Source organism: Fistularia commersonii, chromosome 11, assembly GCF_037954325.1.
Source record: "Fistularia commersonii isolate RoL2024-O1a breed Wild chromosome 11, RoL_Fcom_v1.0, whole genome shotgun sequence".
Taxonomy (NCBI): Eukaryota; Metazoa; Chordata; class Actinopteri; order Syngnathiformes; family Fistulariidae; genus Fistularia; species Fistularia commersonii.
The window spans coordinates 2,991,973-3,014,098 of NC_141294.1; the positions used below are offsets into that span (position 1 = coordinate 2,991,973).

General features: G+C 38.4%; 1 protein-coding gene across 1 annotated transcript in view; it reads right to left on the reverse strand.

Annotated features, from left to right (window-relative positions):
• Positions 1–22,126, reverse strand: part of LOC147229209 (CUB and sushi domain-containing protein 3-like) — a 229,753-nt gene that overhangs the window by 105,508 nt on the left and 102,119 nt on the right. Inside the window, exons 25-31 of the mRNA XM_086156075.1 lie at positions 21,449–21,575; positions 20,254–20,456; positions 17,554–17,745; positions 15,800–15,938; positions 13,015–13,202; positions 12,698–12,892; positions 8,633–8,749 (exon numbers count right to left, since the gene is read on the reverse strand). Coding sequence (XP_086012201.1) covers positions 8,633–8,749; positions 12,698–12,892; positions 13,015–13,202; positions 15,800–15,938; positions 17,554–17,745; positions 20,254–20,456; positions 21,449–21,575 — 1,161 coding nt within the window. The remainder of the gene's footprint in view (positions 1–8,632; positions 8,750–12,697; positions 12,893–13,014; positions 13,203–15,799; positions 15,939–17,553; positions 17,746–20,253; positions 20,457–21,448; positions 21,576–22,126) is intronic.

Below are 22,126 nucleotides of genomic sequence, written 5' to 3' on the forward strand. Positions count from 1 at the left end.
TGACCCGCAAGACAACACAAGGGTTAAAAAAATTGTGGCCTGAAAATTGAAGCGTTATAGCCAGCGAACACTCGGAAAGACGATGAGGGAAATTCTTCTACTTGCTTTTATTTTTAATGGTAAAAATGCGTGTGTAATTTTTTTTTGTTAGCGCTATCTGGAACTTAAACGACTGCATCTCGGGCTCACGATGCTTTAATAATTTTGTGAAATCAGCCTCTATGTTCATGCTGGTGAAAGAAATTGTTCTAAAAATACCGGATTCGGATAAATGCCGTGTGACAATTTTCACGCGTGGATTTAATGCAAATGACAAATGATCCGTCCACGCTGTTTACGAAATTTAACTATGATTTTGATCCATGCGTACAGATTTGCAAAGTAACAACTCAATAAATTATATGGCTCCAGCAAATTTAGCTCATGTTAAACCTGCACGAACTTCAACTGGGTGACGTTAATCTTTGTGTTTACATGCACAACTAAATGCCATTTATAATTAGTTTCTTTGAAGACTAAGTAGGCTTGTTTGAAATATAACCGCAGCCATTATTTCTGAGAGAACAATATGACAGATGCACATTTTGGCTTAAAAATAAAACATCTCCGAAAATCAATCTGCTCTTTTTACAACCTCAGCTAAAACGCTACCATTGGCCGATGCCCCTGTCCTAGCGGCTCACAGGGACGCACAGTAGGCATGGAAACATCCAGGCTTTTCCAGAATATTATGAGAGACGCATCTGCATTATTGTAATTTCCGGACTATAAGCCGCTACATTTTTCACACGCTTTGGACACCAACGGCTTAAACGATACGGTTAATATATTGATTTGTTTTGGGTGGGATAACAAGCTTCATGCCGCCAAAATATTTAGCCTCGTCACATCCGACCAATGAGATGAGCGTGAAATTCTTATGCTGTTCGATTCCGATACCGAAGACGACGACTTTAACGGTTTTAGTGCGCAGGAGGAAAACAAAGATAGCGATCGGCTGGAGTAGGACACAGCAGGGATACAAAATAGATGGACTTTTCCTTGTGTTATTTATTATTCTTTTTTTTTTCAACGTTTGTGTTATAGGCACTATTTGAAGAAAAAAAAAAGAAAAGAATCCTCGTCCATGTTTATGGAGGTTACCGGTATTTATCTAATTAAAAGTAAAAAAAAAAAAGGTTTCTGTGTAAATATGTCATGTTACAACATGGGCACCTGCAGCCTATATATTATTTTGATCATTATTACCCCTTATGTTGTTGCTGTTGTTGTTCTCCCCGCTGTCGATTTATTCGTGGATGTCTTCTAATGTCTCTCTGTTTATATTTATATTCAATTTTTTTTTTTTTTTTTCTCATTTTCGACATAACTGTTCCGCTGCTTTGACACAGGAAGTTCCCCTATGGGGATCAATAAAGTTTCTTATGCACTCGCATATATTTATTTCGTTATTTTTGGCCATCGCGGCTTCTATTCAGGTACGTCGAATAGTCCGAAAATGATGGTATTTGCACGACAGCAAACGCAGCTGTGGTTGGATGTTGAGCTGCTAATAAGGCTGCTTCTCTGCTTTTCGTAGACAATGTGGTCGTGTCGGCCTCATCATCATATGACCCGAGGCAGGCGCCGAGGTGGTCGGGATGGAAGTCAGCATTTCCAAAGTCAGAGGCCTCAGTTCTGTCCTGGAAACTGGGAAACCCAGAGGTTGAAAGGGGAGCGGTGCCTCGGGTGTTGAAATTAATGAATCTTTTTTTGGTTCATGAGGATACAATGGAATGTGACGTGACAGGCATGTTGGTACAACATCCACAGCGATGCGGGCGCTATGTCAGTCTGCAAGGGGGAAGCTCAACCAGACAGGAAAAATCTCAAGTTGGCCCTCAATAAAAGGAAGGAATAGTTTCTCATATCTGGCCTTGGAAGACACTGAGGTCTCCCTGAGACAGGCAGAGGCATTTGAAGAGGGACGCGAATGCCTAAGTGGCGTCTACGGCAGGGGCGGTAAACGTACGGCCTGCGGGCCGAGATCGGGTCACATCCCGCCTGTGGAATAAATCTACAATTTGAAAAACTCATGTGGTATGTTTTAAAAATAAAAATGCAGTTCCTATATTGTCTGCTAGGAGCGCACTTTTTGAGTACGTGTTAGCAACGTGGCACAACAGTACGTGACTCACAACTTACAGCAGATGGCGGCAATGTGGCTCTCGGGTCTGAAAATAGCATTTTTACTTATCGTTAGAAAGTTTCCCGGTTTTCCGTTGGACCCGACACCCTCATCAGCAAGATGTTGTTGTCAAAAAAGAGAAAATACAACAAAATGCACCAAGAACTGAGAAGACAGAACTGAGGTATAGTGTTGTTCAAATTGCACTTACTTTTTTTCATGAATCTCATGTTGTTTGTCATGCATTTTTTTTAAACAAACAGTTCATTACATATAAAGACTTTTATCATTTACCTGTTCTCCTTTATACTAAAACAAAGGTAAAATATTGGACTCAGATAATGGTTTCATTACATTTTATCATGGTTCATCAATATGTTATTGTAGTGTTAGTTTAGAATATGACTATAAAAACAAGGTATGATGTAAATGAATGGCGGCATTATTCAGGTACCGCTGAAAAACTAATAGAAACATATATGAACACATTCATCTTGTTTTAGGCGCTGTAATCATTTATACTGTCTGACAAGTGGATACAGATTCTAAAAATAGAGAGAAATATTGTGTTCGACAAACAATGACAACTATTGCGGTCGTGGACAGGATTTCAGCAAATCTTATTTAAATTCCAATGGTTTGCACGTCAGGGCTTATTAATAACAGGTGTTAAGTTGGCTTGAGAAAATAGGATTGAGATCACAATCAATTATTTGTCTGGTTATCTCAAGAGTGTCATTGAAAACCAGAAAGAGTTCTAAATCCTTCATCAACTGGATTGAACTAAACAGCCGAAGAAACGCTTGCAATATCCCTCTGGCACATTTACTCTCGTAGAGAGCATTGTCACCGACTGAGACGTGTCCAGAAGAAAAAAAAAAAGCAAAATCCCAGCCAAAACAAACTGTAATGCTGATTGGAGAAAAAAAACAAAACAAAAAAAAACACACACACACACGAAGATGAGCTCAAAAATAATAAATATTCACCACCTGCAATTCTGTGTGGGAAGATAACTGTCAAGAGGCAGAAATATGACAAAAACATTGCTCATTGTGATAGAAATTGTGGAAAACCTTCTTAACCATGCTTATCATCGGCTGAGATCTCATGAATGGTGTCTCGCCCTGCTACGTTTCCTCCTTTTCCAGGTCAAATATCATTTTAATCTGATAAATAATGGTTATGTTTGAATCCGGTTGGATTATTTTCCCTGTTGCAGCTCCCAGATACCCAAACGATCCTTTCACAAAGAATTCATGGGGTGTCCGTGCATCAGTGAGAAATGTACCCTGCCTGGCAAGCAATGTGAAAATCATTTCATAATGGAATGGAAGAAAAATTCAAACAGAAGAAGAACAGAACAAAAAACAAACATAAAATAGTCGATAGCAAAATGCTAATGTTAGTTATGGCATATTGTATACCACTTTTTTTCATACCAGTAAGTCTAAACAGCACGTAGTACAATTTATGATCGGTGCACTCCTTTCATTTCGAACACTGTCACTTTTCAGAAATGTAGAATAGAGAGGGCTTGCAACATATTTCAGTTCTTCAGACCAATCTGATATTCATGGAAACACACTGTATGTCTCCAGCCTGGTAACTCTGCCAAGGAAGCAAAGGAAATAAATCCAAATCACACGCCCCAGAGGTATAAAATACTTAGATCACTGGGCAAGAGTCAAGAAATGATGTGTTCCAGTGACCTTTCCTGCAGTTCAAACTGGTTGACACAAAGTCTCAAAGGCTTTCTGTTTGCCATTGATCGAATGAGGGACACGCAAACACGCAGGTTGGATAGTTTTCTGCAGACGTTTACGTAGCATTACCGTTACCTGCGCACTTGCCATGAATTTTATATTCTTTCATTTGACTCGCGTACGGCAAACTCCAACGAGAACAACGGCTAATGCATGAAATATTATGTATTCTACAGGGTCAGATTTTGGTGAAGTATCAAAATATGACTTTTTAGGAGTTTATTAAAATGATAAGTGGTGTCTTGCCAATTAAAGCAGGGCTAAGAATAAGAAGAATAAGAACAACTTTGTTTATCCCGAAGGAAATTGTCGTGCCAGAGTTACAAGAAAAACATAATAATAAACAATAGTAGAAAATTGTATAAACAGTAAAAAAAAAAGGGTATAAGAAAAAAGAAATACAAATAAACTATCAAGTGTCTCAAGCAACAAGTGAAGACTATAAAACAATAAACACAAGAAATTGTAAGACCATACGTTGTTGGTATTTCAGGGAATCTCAGAAGGTTTTTCAACATACGCCGAATCCCGGAGCTTTTGAAACCTCACAACAGCCGAAGGCAAAGAGTACCGAACCCCAAGGACGGAACGGCCAGACACAAAGTCGGGAATGCGGCGTACGCTGTTAAGTGCAATGAGGGGTGCGATGACCTCTACATGGGTGAGTCAAAATAACCTCGGCAAAGACGGATGACCAAACACGGGAGAGCCGCCTCTCCAGGACAGGAATCTGCAGCTGACTTGTACTTTCCGGACCACTCATTTGAAGACAGCTAAGTCTGCATTCTGGCCACAGAAGACCGATGATTTGAGAGACCTTGAATGAACAGACAAGGGGGGCCTCTGACACGACCTTTCACCTCCATAACTTCACGCTGATATCCTTCCCAAGACAGATCAGCACGCACGTACTTGCAGAAGTATCTGCACCCTATAACTCACCTGGAGAGGTCAACAACCCACAGCGGGCCTTGAAAACCCCCGCGTGGGTTTCAGCTCGGGTGAACTAACAGACTTCTTTAGTTTTCCGACAATCCAAACTTTCGCCCTCCAATTCAAATACCGATCAGGTTAGCGACCTGAATGCTTGCCTTTTTTTTTCCCCGAGTCGCGTGCATTGACGTAACGGCGCACGAATTAGCATAACGGACTCATACAACCGAAAACGATGGTCGACCCTCAACCGTGAGCACTTCTGAACTCCCGACGGTCTGAGAACTCAAGAAGACGCTCAGATTATTGCTGAAATGGCTCCATTAAACTAATCACAGTCCAGTTATTGCGATAATATTTGACTCAGGTAGATTATTCAAGAAGTGTTTAGCGCAGGGGTGTCAAACTCATTTCTCATCGCGGGCCACATACGGCCTAGGTAGATGTCAAGTGGGCCGGACCATTAAAATAATAGCATATTCAACAATAAATAACCAAAATATCATCACTTTCCTCTGTTTTGGTGTAAAGAAGTACAAGGATATTAGAAAATCTTGGAATTAATGACCAATCCCTTTACAAAACATTTCATGAAACATCTCATATTTCCTTAGACAAAAGTGCAATTTACTTCTATCATTCACATGTATGAATTGCAATCATGTGATCATGAGATGAGATGAGAACAACTTTATTAATCCGGAAGGAAATTGTTGTGCCAGAGTTTCAAGTAAAAAACATAACAGTAATAATAGATAATAGTAGAGATCCCACTGATCATACAAAGGCACAACACTTTAACAAGTAATTGGTATTGAAAAATATAGCAATGCACTTTAAGATTAAATGAGACTTATAAAGAAAGGGATTTTTAAACCATTTACACATGTGCATATAAAATCTAAATTGAATCCCTGCCTACATCCTACAAACTAAAAAGGGTGCTATTAAATGTGCTATTAAATTTACCTGTCCTGTAAATGTGTAAACTTCATCCATGAAACATGCAAACACATACAATACATACTGAAAATGTATGGAGTTGCATTAACAGTAGAATTCCATCATACTAGTTTGCATTGAAGCTTGTGACTTAACTTTAAATTGCACATATTTGCTAGCAATTAGCTAGCTGGCTTTTACCACTGCTTCATCGATTTCTCGGCTATGGGTGAAAGTGGACGCTGTTTCCTCAGACCAGCCAGCAATTCGTCGATCTCATCTCTTCTCAGTCGTCTTTACAAGCTGTCATATTTTTCGCTCTGATGAGTCTCGTAGCGGCGCCGTATATTATATTCCTAAAATACCGAAGCTTGTTGCAAACACGCTAAGCACAAAGATTGACGTAGTCAATTTTTCTTTGAAAATTCTACACTTTTTAACTACTTTTCTCTGTTTTGATAACGACATTTTGGCCAATGAGGGCGTAGCGGGGAGGTAGAGAACAGGGTAGAAACAACGTCAGAACAAGCAACAGGTGGTGCATTGATAACGTCTGCTGATTGGTCCGTCTCAGTGATGCGGATTGTCGTCTACTCTGACCAAAATAGTGCGCTTCCTAGCGGAAAATTCTCGAATTGCACTTAATTAAAAAAAAATAAATCCTTGTCTTTTATGCATTTTTTCACTTTCAAATTATCCTGCGGGCCTGGTCGAATCCCCTTGCGGGCCGGTTCCGGCCCACGGGCCGTATGTTGGACACCCCTGGTTTAGCGTCATGTGTACAGTCTGGAAACAACGGTGTCCACGGTGCATTCAGAGAAGTATTGTTAAACAAATAACAATAAATATATTGTTGTAACCAGCTGTGAGCAGTGCAGGTAAAATTTAAAGTGAAAAAAACAAACAAAAAATAAATAAAATGCATTTATTTTGTATTTACTGCATTTATCTGTAAATACAGCGCATTCCGTACTTTCTGATTGGTTGCAAAACTGCATTTTGTTACTCTATTCTTACATGTGTAATGGGAATAAAGTTGAATCTAATCTAATTAGCAAGAGGTAAAAACCTTCACAGAAACGCAGGTAGTTTCATCTTAGCGGTTGATAAGCATCTTGAAATGCGTTGATACAAATACATATCAAAGTTTTTTCTTTAAGATAAGATAAGATAAGATAAGAAAAGATAAGATAAGATAAGATAAGATAAGATAAGATAAGAACAACTTTATTAATCCCGAAGGAAATTGTTGTGCCAGAGTTACAGAAAATATAACAGTAATAAATAATAAAAACAAAAAGGCAGAATTAGAAATAGAAATAAACTATAAACTATAAAGTGTCTCAGTGAAACTGTAAAGTGTCTTAGTAAACAAGTGATAAAACTATAAGTGTCTTAGTAACAAGTGAGGTAAGGAGTGCACAATAGTATGATAAAAGGAAAAATTGTACTGTAGCTGTTATGAGAAATGAATTATTGCACAGTTCTGAATATTACACAGTGAAATGAAATATTGCACAGTTTTTTCTTTTTTTTTTTTTTTTTTTTTTTTAGGTTAAAGATAGGTAGATAGATTTACTGAAGCTTTTTCAGAATATATTTCCTTCCAGACACACCACAGCAGTTTTGTGTGTCATCAGTGGGAGTTTTCAACGGCCGCTGTGACTGCGATAGCTGGATGAATTTGCAAATCCAACCGGGAATTCTGCACCGTGACTTCCACGCTCCATTTTCCTCGTGTTGGCCGTTTAAGTAGAAGCCGCACGCGTGTGTTATTTAGAAGACGACAAACGCAAAAACAAGTAAAACAACCGGAGATTTCCGACGGAGGGAAGATGGCGGGAGAATATATCCTGTAGGAGCTGCATCCTCTCACCGTGTTGCAAAAGTGGAGATTTTACAATATACGATAGGATTTATGTTCCTCTTTTTGCTACTTTCTTATACAGCAAACCTCTGTTTGATGGCAGCTCTATTCACGGCAGCATGTGTGTGTTTAAAGGGTAAGACCGCTGCCCGTAATTAGTTTGAAGCAGAAGTATATCGTTTTCTAAGAACTTAACTGAACAATGCGGAGACACTTGGATAAAGTGAGACCGATGAATTTTCCCGCTTGTCTATTTCCCTTCGGTGCTCAATAGCTTGACCTTCCAGTCCGTTGGCATCGATAGCATTCGTAAAGTCAATCGATACGCATTTGTTGTCGTATTTGTCTGACGCCTTTTCTGTTTTCAAAACCATTTTTCTAGAATTTAAACCCTTTTACGCGTTAACGGTGAGGTTTCGATGTACACCGGAGTGCAACGGAGCAGAAGAGGGACAGTGATTCCCAAACAGGATGGAAATTTAACAGCAGTGGCCTTCGCGGACATTTACCCATTCAGTGTGAGAGTGTTTGACTGAGGCCCTGCCAATTCCTTTATTCAGTATAAAGCAATCATACAGCCCATGGCTGCTTTCATCAGACACAGCAATTCAAATGTAGACGGTGAATATAGTAAAACACAAATCATCACCGCAGGGGAAATGAATTATGCAACTCTGAAAGTTTTGTATTTCATAGTACACTTGCACCGATGTCTAGCATCAAAAGCAGACTCTTTTGTTTTTTGTTTTTTTTTTTTTGTTTTTTTTTCACCCCCCGATAAGCGGCTTCAAATGATCGACCGAAATTGGTGTATGTCTTTCTGCCTCCTCCGATTGTTTTTGGAACGTGGTTCAAGCCACCTAAAAAAAAAGCAAACCGGCCCAAAAGGACACGACGAACTAGATGTCGCACAAACAGCTCGGCAACGCGGCGGGAAAGAATGATTAAAATACTTACCAAAATCACCGGGGACGAAGATGTCATAAACACAGCTCTGGCCTCTGGTGTAATTATGTGGATAGTTTGGGGATAACACAGTTCCCTCTGAACCTGTGAAATGACCTCCACATGGAGCTGTGGAAACACACAGGAAAGCAATTCACAACCCGACCACACCTGGGGAAAATACCAATATTTGGTAAAGCGACATTGGAGAAATCTATTTTGGCATAAGAGTACTGGTCAGTACTTCATAACACAAGATTACATGGACAATCGCTGTTGAAGTTTCGCCGGCTGATAAATGTTGGCCGGAATACCAAAGTGCTTTGGCATGGTATGTATTCAAAACGAAAGTAATCAGTAAACATATTGTCGAGAAAGTCAGAGTTCTGTTTACAGGGTTAAAATCCAGCGGGGAAACACACTCTCGCCTTTTGCCGAAATACAGAACAACGCAATCAATCAACAGAATAAACAATTTAAACACATTTTATACACCCGCAAATCCAATTGGCTTGTTACAGCCAACAGCGCGAGGGACTAAAATAATCATTACTTTGTCAAAATGGGATTTCATTAAGCAAGACGTTGCGTAATAGCCCGAACCGGTTTCTCTTGTTGTAAAATCGATGTAAAGTTATTAGATACGAGCCCAGTGAAATGGCTGGTATGCATCTTATATTATTACATATACATTCTGAGGCTTTCTTTCATGGAGGAAAGCTCATCGAAGTAAAATTGCACGATTTTTTTCTTTTTTTTTTTTTTCCCCCCTTTCTTTCAAGCTACATTGTGATATGTAATGTAGTAGTTTGACATATTGGGATTATGCCACTGGCAGTTTCATAAAAGCCTTTTCTTTTTCTATTCTCCAACCAGTAGATCAATCACAGTGGCATAGTCATTGGTTGAATTGGTCTGCTTTTTTATAATTATCTCTGACTTAAAAATATCTATTTGCATCTCTATTCTGTTACATCTCTGAAATACTCTACCATTGATTAAGATGCACAGCGGGGTCTTTTGTTCACTGCTGGAATCTGAAGTCATAAGATTCTTGTTTGAATTTCAGATCCCAAAGGAAGCCAATTAATCATTTTCACTATCTTGTGCTTTGTTTCACAATGAAACCGAATATTTCAGTGGTTTTCGGTGACACGATTCTACTGTTCAAGATGAAATGCATTATCCATTATGTTCACCGTCTTTTACTTTACATGGACATTTTTCAAATTGTACAGTATTCTAAATAGCTGATGAACTGATTTATTACCTGCACATTTTTTGCATATTTTTCATCCTCGGACTGATAAATGACTTTGTATTTTCCTTCTGAAAACAATTCCTTTTAAATCCACATTGTTGGAGTAGGTTAGATGCTCACGCCTGGATGACGGTTCAACGGTCAATTGCAATTATATTTGCTCCTCAACAAATACTAGTGTACTAAACCTTTGTGGATGTGACGTTTGATTTAATCCAAAAAAAAAAAAGTTTTTAATTTGAAAGATGATACATTATTATATTTGATAAATTATAATATACAAATGCTGTATTCATTTATAATGACATATATTAAAGGCTTTTTGTTCATGCTGCAATTATGATGTAATGTAAATTATTTCACAAATACACTTATATTGTTATTTATGCTCTATTTATTTATTTATTTATTTATTTATCTATTTATTTTTTTATTTTTTTATCTATCTTATCCATATTTATTGATTTTTTTTTTTTTTGCTTTTTTTTTTGGAAAACCATTGGGGAAAATGGTGGCAACAGAATCTGTGAAAAATCAGCCACATGGCACGCCATATCTGTCTCTCTGCAATCATATCTGTTGCAACATCTGGGGACGTTGTTGTGAGTCTCCCAGGCTTTGGGGATCAAGAACTTGTTGAAGAAATTATTCCGGCGGATTCCCTTCTGTTTAAACTGCATTGTAACGATTATATGTTGTCATTTGTTGATATATAAAACAGATACGAGCTTTGTTTGCCTCCAGCCCTACAATCAATCCACGTCTGATTTGGCCTCATTTAAATCTGCCGTGGAAATTCGGGTAAAGTTCTGTTGGTGAGCTCGTCTGAGAAGATTCGTGTGTTTCTTCTTCTAGCTGATGAGATATGTCTTCTGAATTGTCATTTCTCTTCTTGATTTTAGATCTGACTGCTTGATCCCACCGGCTTCTCAGTGATTCTTTCTGTCCCCGTTGCAGTTGCTGAGGCTGATCGCGCCGACTATCGCAATTATTGTGATTCCCCCACAGCGTTTCCTATACTCATGAATAACCGACCGGGAAGAAAAAAAAAATTTGAATTCCTCGACCCTTGAAATCTCATTAGGCTCAAAGATCTCTGCATGCGACAGGAGTGTTCGGAAATCATCAGTTGATTTATGTCGAGTTTATTATAGAATCTGTGTCTTGTCAAAGCCTCCATTGTCCCAAACAGAGCTAGATATCAGCACAGCATACAAAAAACAAAAAAGGTGTCATTTTTTTTAAAACTAAATTGAGAGGATGGAAACATGACAACTAATAAAAAAAAAAATAATCCTTCCATTTTTGGATCCACACATTATTTAGTCTTTCAAGAGACTTAGTTAAAATGCGTACTATATAATGGGAAGTAAGGATGCACTTGCCTTGTTAAATATTAACAAGCGATTGCTGAGAAAAAACAAATATTTTGTCATTGGAAAGGAATATGGGTGAATGGGCCGGTAAAATCCATATCAGTACTCATAACCTTAACAATTACTCTTAACTAGTACTCTTAACCTCGACAATTTATATTTATTGTATTTCTTATTCTCCCTCCTTCCTACTATTATCTATTATTGTTATGTTTTTGCTTGAAACTCTGGCATAACAATTTCCTTCGGGATAAATAAAGTTGTTCTTATCTTATCTTATAATTTACATTTATCAATTGATTTCACACTGTCATTTTATGACCAAATGAACAGGTGTCCACTGACAAAATGCTCTATTTCTGAAACATCCCTGATCAGCATGTAATATACTCTCGAGGGGATTTGTTTTGCTGAAATTCCAGCGACCCGGCCTCTGAATCTGGTGACCTAGTAATACCTTGCCAAATATTATCCTCACAGGTGGCGTCCTTCTGTTCCATATCTCCTTAATGCGTTCTTTCACCGCAAACGGTTCGGAGCTTTTTAACAGTTCCTTAACATTTAAGGAGATTTGTCATACAGAATGTGAGACGGTTGAAAAATTCTAGAATGCCAGTGGGCGAAGGGGGAGAATTATTTCCTGTCAATCTGCAGAAGCTGTGAGCAACACGGCAAACAGGAAGGGATTCTCAAGATAGACTTAGATGGTTTCTGTCTGACAGCTCTGTTTCAGACTAGTGGACCCGATGCAAAACCATCAGTCTGATACAGAGTCGTTGTATTAGTTGTTATTTGAAGGGGATAAAATATAAACACCGAAAGGATGTGGATTTTTTTTTTTTTTTTTTAATTCATGATTATCCGGCTTAAATCACTGAGTTACCCTTGAAAGGTAAGGCAGAATGTTACTTGCGAATAAAAACGCTGCAATGTTGATCCATTCCAAAGTGACAACATTTAAAGATATATTTTTGTAATCCCTGAGGTTTAGCAAACCATTGACAAGAATGTATTTGTAACAGATTAGATGATTTTTTTTGAAGACATGTTAATGTTCATAGCCTGAAATTTGTCTTTTCTTTTTTTTTTTTATTTTTTCCCACTTGATGAGGTTGATAATGACGGCAAAATAAACTGGCATCAGAATATGTAACCACTTTTCCCGCTGCTAAAATTGAATTACGATCCGGTTATGTCAAATGTAGTAGTTTAACAAGTATTGAAATGATGTAATGCCGCAGAAAGGAAGCCTGCTTGGAAGTTTACTTGCAATCTCACATCTTATCTAAATTCTGTCCTTTCAGTTGCGATTCCGCACAGCCAAAATGTGCAGTGAATAATCCACCATTCATTCTTGCTAACCTCTTTCTTTAATGTTTTTTTTTTAACATAGAACGCATCAAAGTTTACCCTTTTTGTATTTCGAAACGAGCCTCTCACCTTGACAGCTGGGTTTGACTCTGTCCCACTCCGGTCTCTTACTGTTTCCCATGATGCACGTCAGAGTGGAGTAGCCCTGCAGCAAGTATCCAGCCTCACAGTGAAATGTAACCATAGAGCCCAGTTTATAATCGGTGCCCATTCTTGTGCCGTTCATCACATTCCCTGGATCAAAACAGGCCTCCCGCAGCTTTGCTGATGAATGAAAATAGCCATAATAAAGTCAGTCTTGAAGGGTAATGAACGTCAAATTGTTATCAAATAATACAAGGCTTTGGTAGAGATACTACATAACGATGTGAATATTCTGAAAATACCTTTGTATTCCAAGTGAAAACCGGTGTAGCTCACAGAACCGTCGCTACGAAAAGCCAGGTACATAAAGTTGGAGGTGCTTTCAATCTTCTCCGGAAGTTTACTGTCTTGGAAACTGCCGATCAGATGAGCTCCGCTGTCTGGCCCATCGTAGATGTATAAGAAATCATAGTTGGGCTCGATGCTGAAACTAGAATACAAGAAAAGGCGTATAAAACGGTTGTTATTTTGGCGAGTTTAAGCGCGGGGCTGAACACGCTGCACGACAGCCGTAGAACGCAATCGTGTTTCAAAATAAGATCGTGTACTGCAGTGGTAGAAGTGAGTCATACAAAGCAATTTGCTTTGCATCTCCCGACAAAAAGATAGGACAAAAAAAAAAAAAGGAGACGAAGAAGAAAGAGATCTCCCCCAAGAGGTGAGAAGAGATTAAATTGTTGTGACACAGAGGTGGCACAAAATCTTCCCAGACGGCAGCGGCAATGCAGTGTGAAAAGATCGTTTCATATTGTAGCGGCGTATATCAAATCACATGCCGCGGCGAGACAGAGAGAGAGAGAGAGAGGAACATTTGTTTTCAAAATAATGAGTGCGGTTTATGACAAAAATGTAAATAGCTTGGAGATAATTGCATTTGAGTCAGATCAAGGCAACTCCAATTTAAAATCATAACTCCATCCTTTCATTTGGCATTCCCAGGAGACAAAAAGGCATTGTAGCAACTCTATTAGATGTTTGTTTTGAAGGACAAAGTTGGAATTATAAGCATCGGGTCTGACTTTTACATCGAGAAGCAGGGAAAGCTGTTCGGACGACCGAGGGGGCAAATCTATCCTTTTCCTATTTGGGATTTGTATTCAAAATAATTTTCACCGGCAGCGACACACTTCCTTCTGGCCTCTCTCATTATCAGATGCTTGGATTGAAACTAATTATGCGAGGATTACCGTCTCGGCGCCGTTCGACCCGAAGCGCGAGTCGGACTTCGACCCTTCCTGCAAACACGGTACAACTTCAGAAGGCGAACGTGGCGCCGCTTCTGTTAAATAGTAGTAATCGTCAGGTTTGGTGGCTGGTTGGTATCAGAAGGGCTGCTGCCTTTTGCTATCTCCAAAAGCACCTGGACTCAAAGTCCTTTGCTTCGCAAACATGGCCGGCGTTGCTCAATACCAGAACGTCATAGCCGGTTCCACCACAGAAATTAAGCAATTCCGAGGCACGACTTGAAGCGCCGCGCATCCACGGAGAGCCGCTTCCATTCTGCATCGGCTGGGTTACAAACACACCGAAGATTCGAAAAGCGCTTTCTCTTGTAAACTGCTGGACCGCGGACTTAGAGGACGGCTATTTCTTTTTCAATTTGCCCTCTTTTTCATCTTAATGTTAAGGAAAGCATAGAGGGAAATCAGTATTCACGTGCAATCTAGTAAAATACGTATGTATCTAAAAGAAAATCTCCAAAAAGCGAGCGAGCAAAAAACACGAGCGGCAGAAACAGCAGAGGAGAATTTCACGAGCACGACGTAATCCCGTCGAGAAAATTAAAGCCAGATGTATCGAGATCCAAAATATTGAGGGGCACCGACAAATGGCTGCACAGAGGGGTGACCACGCTTTAAAAAACCCAATTTTCAAGACTTGTCATATGTAATTTGGTTGTTTGCCAGCGTGCCTGAGTGTCAGTCGTCAAATATTGTTCCTGGATTAACTATTATTTGTGTGACAAATCCTTGTCATGGGCTGGTGATAAATCATACTAGTGAGGCTTAGAGAGCTTACTTATTTATCCATTCTTTTAAATTATTATTAATTCTTGACTTCATCCATCCATTACTTCTTTATCCCCCTAAAATTGACGAATGCTACAAATTTTTTGATGTTATTTTAAATACAACCATGAACCGCCTTCGGTTTCTGACTATTGCAGTCTCATGTAGTAAAGATATTGATGAAAAGTACTTAAGATGTAGGAAGTAAATGTAAGTAAATATACTAAAAATGCTAATAATTGCAGAGCTTATGTTGTAATGAAAAGCAGGATGTTTTTAGTCACTGTGAAATATCTCTGATTGCCAGGAAATGCTTTATAATGTTAGTCACAGACAGGAAATATACAGCTCAAAAAATAAAGGGAATAGTTAACACAATGTAACTTCAAGTTAATCATACTTTTATCACTTAAGAAGCAACAAGGATTCATTTTCACTTGTTTGAGGGAAATTTCATCAACGTTGGATCAGCTTGTTGTGTATTTTTTTGCTTTCATTTTGAGTGTAACTCCAAATCCAGACCTCCACGGGTTCATACATTGGATTTCCATCGATCATTTTTATGTGATTTTGTTGTCGGCACATTCAACTATGTAAAGAATAAAGTATTTCATCAGAATATTTCATTCAGTCACATCTAGGATGTGTTATTTTAGTGTTCGTTATATTTTTTGAGCAGTATATATAAAGTTATTTTAATATAAAGTTATTCATAAAGTATTAAATATAAATATGTGAAATATAAATATAAAACATAAAGTGCTTATAACGTATATAAAGTAATTTTAATACTTTTTTTAATTCTAATTCTTCATATATAAGAGAACATTAAATGCATTGCAAGAGATTATTTCTCTTTCCATTTAGTAACTGCAACAATCTATATTAAACACACACACACACACACACATACACACGCATGGTTTGTGTAAAAGCAATGCTATAATTGTGACACAGTTATCCAATCATTTCAATCAATAAACCAAACTAATTTTGAAATATCTGCAACTCCCATTACCTGATGAAAGCCAGGGAAATGACGTAGTCGGAGTGGACGACAATGAGCCAATCGCAGTCCTTGCTGTGCGGGTACGGGTGCGGGTAGTTCGGAGACAGGATGAATCCCGAAGATCCCGTCACGTTGCCGCCACAAGGAGCTGGAGAGACACGGAGAGAAAGGAGACATATGACGATTTACGTGGTTAAATCTCCTACTGAGCCTCTGCAATTATCACTTGCTGTTTTCATTATGCGTTATGAAAATAACGCTTGTAGTTCATCTCTTATAACACGACAAAATCCATATCATTTTGATAGCAGTAATAGCAACCCTGAGGTGTTGTGGTGCAATCTTAAACGCTATAAATATGAGCGTGCTGTTATTTTTTTTCATTTACAGTTGACATTGAAAGTTTAGCAGCTGAATTTTTCAGATTTGTTTTGTAGCTACTTGATGCCCGACCCATTTAAACCTACGCGGATTCATATCGTGAGATGAGCATATTAAGAAATGTAGCTTTCAATACATATGGACAGGTTTTTTTTTTCCTTTAGTTTTATGCAAAAAAAAAAAAAAAAATGCAGATAAATTCCAAACTCATGGGCAAATTAATTTGCTTCGTCCTGAGAGGAAACACGGACACGCTGAATTCGTACAATGTGTTTCTCTTAATCCTGACAGGTCTGCAATGATTTACACGATGTGAGGAACTTTAAGAGCTAACAATAATATCCTAATTTATCATTATGCGTGTGATTTGTTTGTGCCTGTCGGCTGTAACTTTTAACGACAACAAACAAACAAATAAATATTGCCCGCCACGGACAGATTCAAAAAGGTACCCAAAAATATATATATTTTTTTGTTTTGTTTTTCTGTTAAACTTGAGTTAAATATGAGGCGGAATGAGCGAAAACACGCCTGGAAGCCGATTTGGGATTTTGACCAGTTGACCGAAATGCAACTTGATTCTCAGATGATGTGAATTCATTTGTTTGATTTATTTACTCATAGATTTTACATTTTATCATGGTTATGTTGCACACAACGCCAATATAACGGCAGATAAGTGTTGCAGAGATTTGCATTAACATTCTCGTGCCTTGGTTCATTTTGCATGACTAAATCTTTAAATATCTCAAAATAGTCCAAATCTACTTTTCATGTGTGACTTTGATGAGAAAACTTGAAAATGCCCTTTGAGTTGTTTTTTTTTTTTTTTTTTAAAGCACTGATGTGCAAATTGCTTTTAATGTTTCTCTAACGTTTAATCCAAGACAACTGACATTAAAAAAAAAAAAAAAAAAAGTTTTCACTTGCAAAAGCTCATGTTATTGTAATATACTTCAAATTACAAACTGTAAAATGCATCGTGAAAAACAGCTCTACAACAGAAAGGAACTTTGGATGAATCACATGCTAGCAACCTTAAGAATATGCAGGTGCTCTAAAACCTAATAATTGGAAATATTTTTGAACATGTTTGAAGAAATTAGCTATCAAGTTCTGCAAAGCATGGAAATATTCAATCTTCCGCTTTGTCTACAAAGTCCTCCATACTGTAAGACCCGTCCGTCCCATAAACACCCTCAAGCTTGTCAAGATTGATCACGGCTGCAGCAGGAAAACATCTTTTTCCCCCATTAACGCCTGATTTATTTCCAAAACATCCTACTTTTTCCACCTGTCTTTTATTGCACAAACTTCTCATCCACACAGCTCTTGTTTTTAAGGTAGCGAGTCCTCGTGAGCTTTCTTTCCCCTCCTCTTACCGATGCAGCTTGGAGGGCTGGGTTGCCAGTAGTATCTATTTTCCACTTGGATGCAGGTGATTCTGTTCTCTCCCTGCAATTCATATCCCGGATCACAGGAGAAGGTCACGGAGTCGCCGGGCTCCCGCCCCTCTCCGTTGCGACTACCATTCATGGGAATACCTGGATCTCGGCAGGCTGTTGCAAGAGAACCTGTCGGGCGAAATACACAAACGTGCACGTCGTGAATAACATTCGACACCTTCGGTGCACAGAGAGGTAGAAATAATATCACAGGACACAGAACGCAGTTGTCAACCACATTGCAAGACACATTTAAAATTAATTTAAATGTGGTAAAAGTAAGCTGAGATTTTTGTGCTGCAGTTTTTTTTTTTTTAACTTGTTCTTTCATAAGAAAATAGTCTGAAACAAAACATAGAACTTAAAGTATGAGCTGATGCTGTGTTTAATTGGGGCGCAGTGCATATGGTCAGTGTAAAAATAAAAGCAAACAAATGAATAAGTAATGTTCATGATGTGATATCTCATATCACGTGGACGCGTAGATTTTTAAATTTGTGCTCGTCGGCGCCGAGGACTGGAGCCAATCCCGGATGTCATTGGGCGAGAGGCGGGGTACAACTTGGACCGGTCGTCGGTCAGTCGCAAGGCTGCATCTGGTGGCGTCCAGAGTGAAGAGGCGGAGATGGTGGACTCCTTCCAGTACCTTGGGGTCCACGTTAACAATAAACTGGTCACACAACACTGATGCTCTCTGCAGGAAGGGTCAGAGTGGGATGTTCTTCCTGAGGTGACTGAGGTACCGATCTATGCTAGCCAACGCACTCTTCTTGGGTGCCGGGACCTCTGAGGTCAACGGGCTCAACAAGCGAGTGAGGACTTCACAACAAAACACAACTCTGATCGGCCCGAGGTGCTTCCTGTGCACATTCTGACTTTTTTTGTTTATTTCTTTTATTCTTGTCATTGCTAATGTGACTCTATTTATATTGCCGTTTAGTTCCGATTGTGTATTTTTCACCCTTACTGTTCCTTTATGTTGTCCATTATTATCCCTGATGTTGTTGTTGTTGTTGTTGTTGTCCATTATCATCCCTGATGATGTTGTTGTTGTTGTTGCTGCTGCTGCTGTATATTTATTTGTGGATGTCTTGCCGTCTTCTGTCTTTCTATTTATATGTAAATTTATATTTATTTTACTTTTAGTTGTTTACATTGTAACTGTTATGCTGCTGTGACAAAGAAATTTACCTCATGGGGAACAATAAATTGTATCTTATACAACATATATACATATAGTGTTTAGAGCGCGTGTCAAACTCAAGGTCCGCGGGCCAAATGTGGCCCACCTCGTCATTTTATTTGGACCGCAAGAACGTCTTAAAAGGTCCGGTTGTCTTAAAATAAATAAGTAAAATGCATGCAATGAACATAAACTACATTTCCCACAATTCAAGCCTTTCATGTTGCCCGCAAAGTGATGGCCATCAGGTTGCAGTGGAGCCACAACGATGCAATTTTCAACAAGGATGGAATTGAGAAAAACAAATGACTCCCAAATGTCCAGGAAGAGAAAAGCTGATACAGACGGAAGGCTGTTTCAAGAAAGATAGAAAGGCCAATACATGTTTGTGCTTCAAGGAGAAAAAAATGGTATGACTTTTGTGTTATGAGGCAGTGTCGGTTGTCAGAGGGTCCAAAGAGTCCCTAAATTAGCCTTCCAGATATACAGCTAATTGACCAAGAATTAAAAGTAGTGATGAAGTTAGTGTTTACGGGTTTGTGTTTATGCAAACAAATCTGTAAGGCTGTGTGCAGCCATTTGTTTTTGCAAAATTCCAAAATTGTTGTTTGAACTTGCCTCTCTCAGTTGTGACAAATGGGTTTGAACGAAGTTAGTGTCAGAACTAGTGTTGGATGACATTTTTCTTTATTTACTTGGGTAGTTTGATCACTGATTGATGATGTAATGTGGGTTTCTTAACCTGACAATATAAAAAGATTTATGTTGTAACACAGCAACTAGTAAACATAATTTTTTATGCATCGATGCAAATGCATATGTAATGTTTTAGATTTGAATGAGTAATGAATTCAGAGTTAAGAAATAGTTACATTTATTTTACAATTTATTTTAATAGCAAAGATAAAAGTGGTTCTCAATCCTCAAGTCCTCAAGTAAAGAAATGTCCTCAGTTGTTTCTGACATTTCTGTTTTAGTCTCCTTTGCATCTCACTAACATATCTTGGCCGACACAGGCATCGTATGATCTAACTCATGCGGAAACATAAGATTGTCAATAAAATGATGAGATTTTGAATGTTTCATGTTCAATTTTTGGAAAAAAAAAAAAAAAAAAAAAAAATCACCCATGATGTTATCATTCAATTAATTAATCACAAAATTAATTCTCCAATGGTAAAATGTAAACAGTGGGGACCATTTAATTAAACAATGCTTTTCTTAAAATAGAAAAGCAAAGGCTTTGTGTAAATTAAAGAGCAGGAAAATTCATTGTAAAGCTTTTGCGCAGTACTTGTACATGCATTTTATGCCTGGAAAAAAATGTGTTGTGGCATCAGATGCCATCCAGAGTAGAATTTGGACAAAATTTAATTAAAAAACACACACGATAATAAAACAATTCTGTTCTGTCCCTTCAGTATTTTTCAGTCCGATGTGACAGAAACACTTACTGGAGAAGTCGATGGCGAATCCAGACTTTGTTATGTAAAAGTCCGTCTCGAACTGAATGGTGACAACGTTGAGGGTGGAGTGGATCCCTTCGGGCAGCAGCGAGCCGCTAACTTCCTTCAGTGACATATCGTTCTCAGGAGGCCCGTCCCACACCTTCAGGATATCGTGGGACGCTTCCGTGTCGAAAGCAAGAAACTGGAGACTGGAAGAGACGAGCGCAGAACACAATTACCACGGATTCAGTTTGGTTTCTGCACTCCGAGTCGACCTCAACCAGCAGCGGTACTGCGTTTCTCTAAAACTCGATCACATTTAGTCGAAATAAATTATATATACCTGAGTTTATTTATTCAACGTTTATGCTTCAACTGTAATTAAACCCCATTCCAAATGGCTGCCGACTTTGGCAAGAGTAAAGAGCGGGGATCTCTTGCGGTTAGGCTTTTCTGTTGAAAATCGGTATCATCGTTCAGTTTCTGCCAAAGTTAAAAATACAACAGCGGAGACTTATCGCTAATCTTATCAGGACATGGCCTGGAGCACCTGCTCTGACAAAGAACACGTGGCTGACTGTAAGAAATCATATCAGGATTACTTTGACCTACTTTGGACAAAAATGAATTTATTTCACAGTAATAATAATAGCAGCTCTCAACCAAACAAACACAAAACGGCTTCCGTGTTCCACACACCCCCATACGATCTTCTCTAAACCGTTATTTCTCTTCTGCGTGAAACTTTTTTCTACTATTTTAAACTGAATGGAAACATTTTAACATGTTCAAAAAGAGATTTTGTGCATAAACAATTTTCCATGTCACTTTAACTCTATAGTGACATGGAAAATTATAACACTATAACACTATAGAAGTCCTTTTAGGAAGTTTCCTACCGAATAAACAAATCCCTTGATAGAATATATTCACTTATCTTTCCTATATTTACAGATCTTTCCTGGTTTCTACCCGGTAGAGTTTAACCTATAATTTACTTGCCAATTGCAACAGATAATTGAAGGTCCCCGTATATTTGTTCTTCCCCGCTCCATGTTAAATAAGATGTCATATTCAATATAATTAGCATACTTTTACAATGTATTGCGCGGTTCAAGTCTAAAAGTAAACACGATGGAGATTTGCACGTCTGTAATTAATTACAAAAAAAAAACAAAAAAATTACAAAAAAGACATTTACCTGACAATGTTACCGGAGTTGACCTCAATTTTCCATGTGCATCTCAGATTGTTGTCGTAAGGAAAGGGATACCCAGGAGAAAGTATACGTCCTGTAGTTTCACCCTTAAAGCTGCCACCGCACTCAGCTGCATGTTGCAGACACACACACACACACACACACACACACACACACAAAGAAAGCTCTCCTTAGTCAAAAGAGGCCTAATGAGAAACTCTCCCGTCATTTTTTGTTGTTGTTTTCTTCAATGGACCTTCAAGACAGGTTTCCTTCCACTCATGTAAACAGAACTTGTTTTCTTTGTTTTCTAAGGACGCGTGCCGATGAAGCCATTAATCATCGTTTTAGACGATTTTGGTCCACAGAATAATCCAAATACTGGCTGGTCCGTTTAGAAAGAGAAGAATTCTGCTTCACATGTTAATGAATTAGAAAGGTACTTTATCATCTAATCTACACTGTCTCTCTGATGATTATAATCTTGTATATATACACACACACACTTCAGAACAAACACCACTTAATTAATATGAAAATTGCATTACATTGCTACTATCTTGGGCAGTAATGAAATCCAAACCACCTGGCAAATGCAAATGTCCATCACAGGAGCTATGACGTTACCCTGGAGAAATTGCTTGTAATCTTGTTTCACACCGGCAGCGCGGGGAAAAAAAA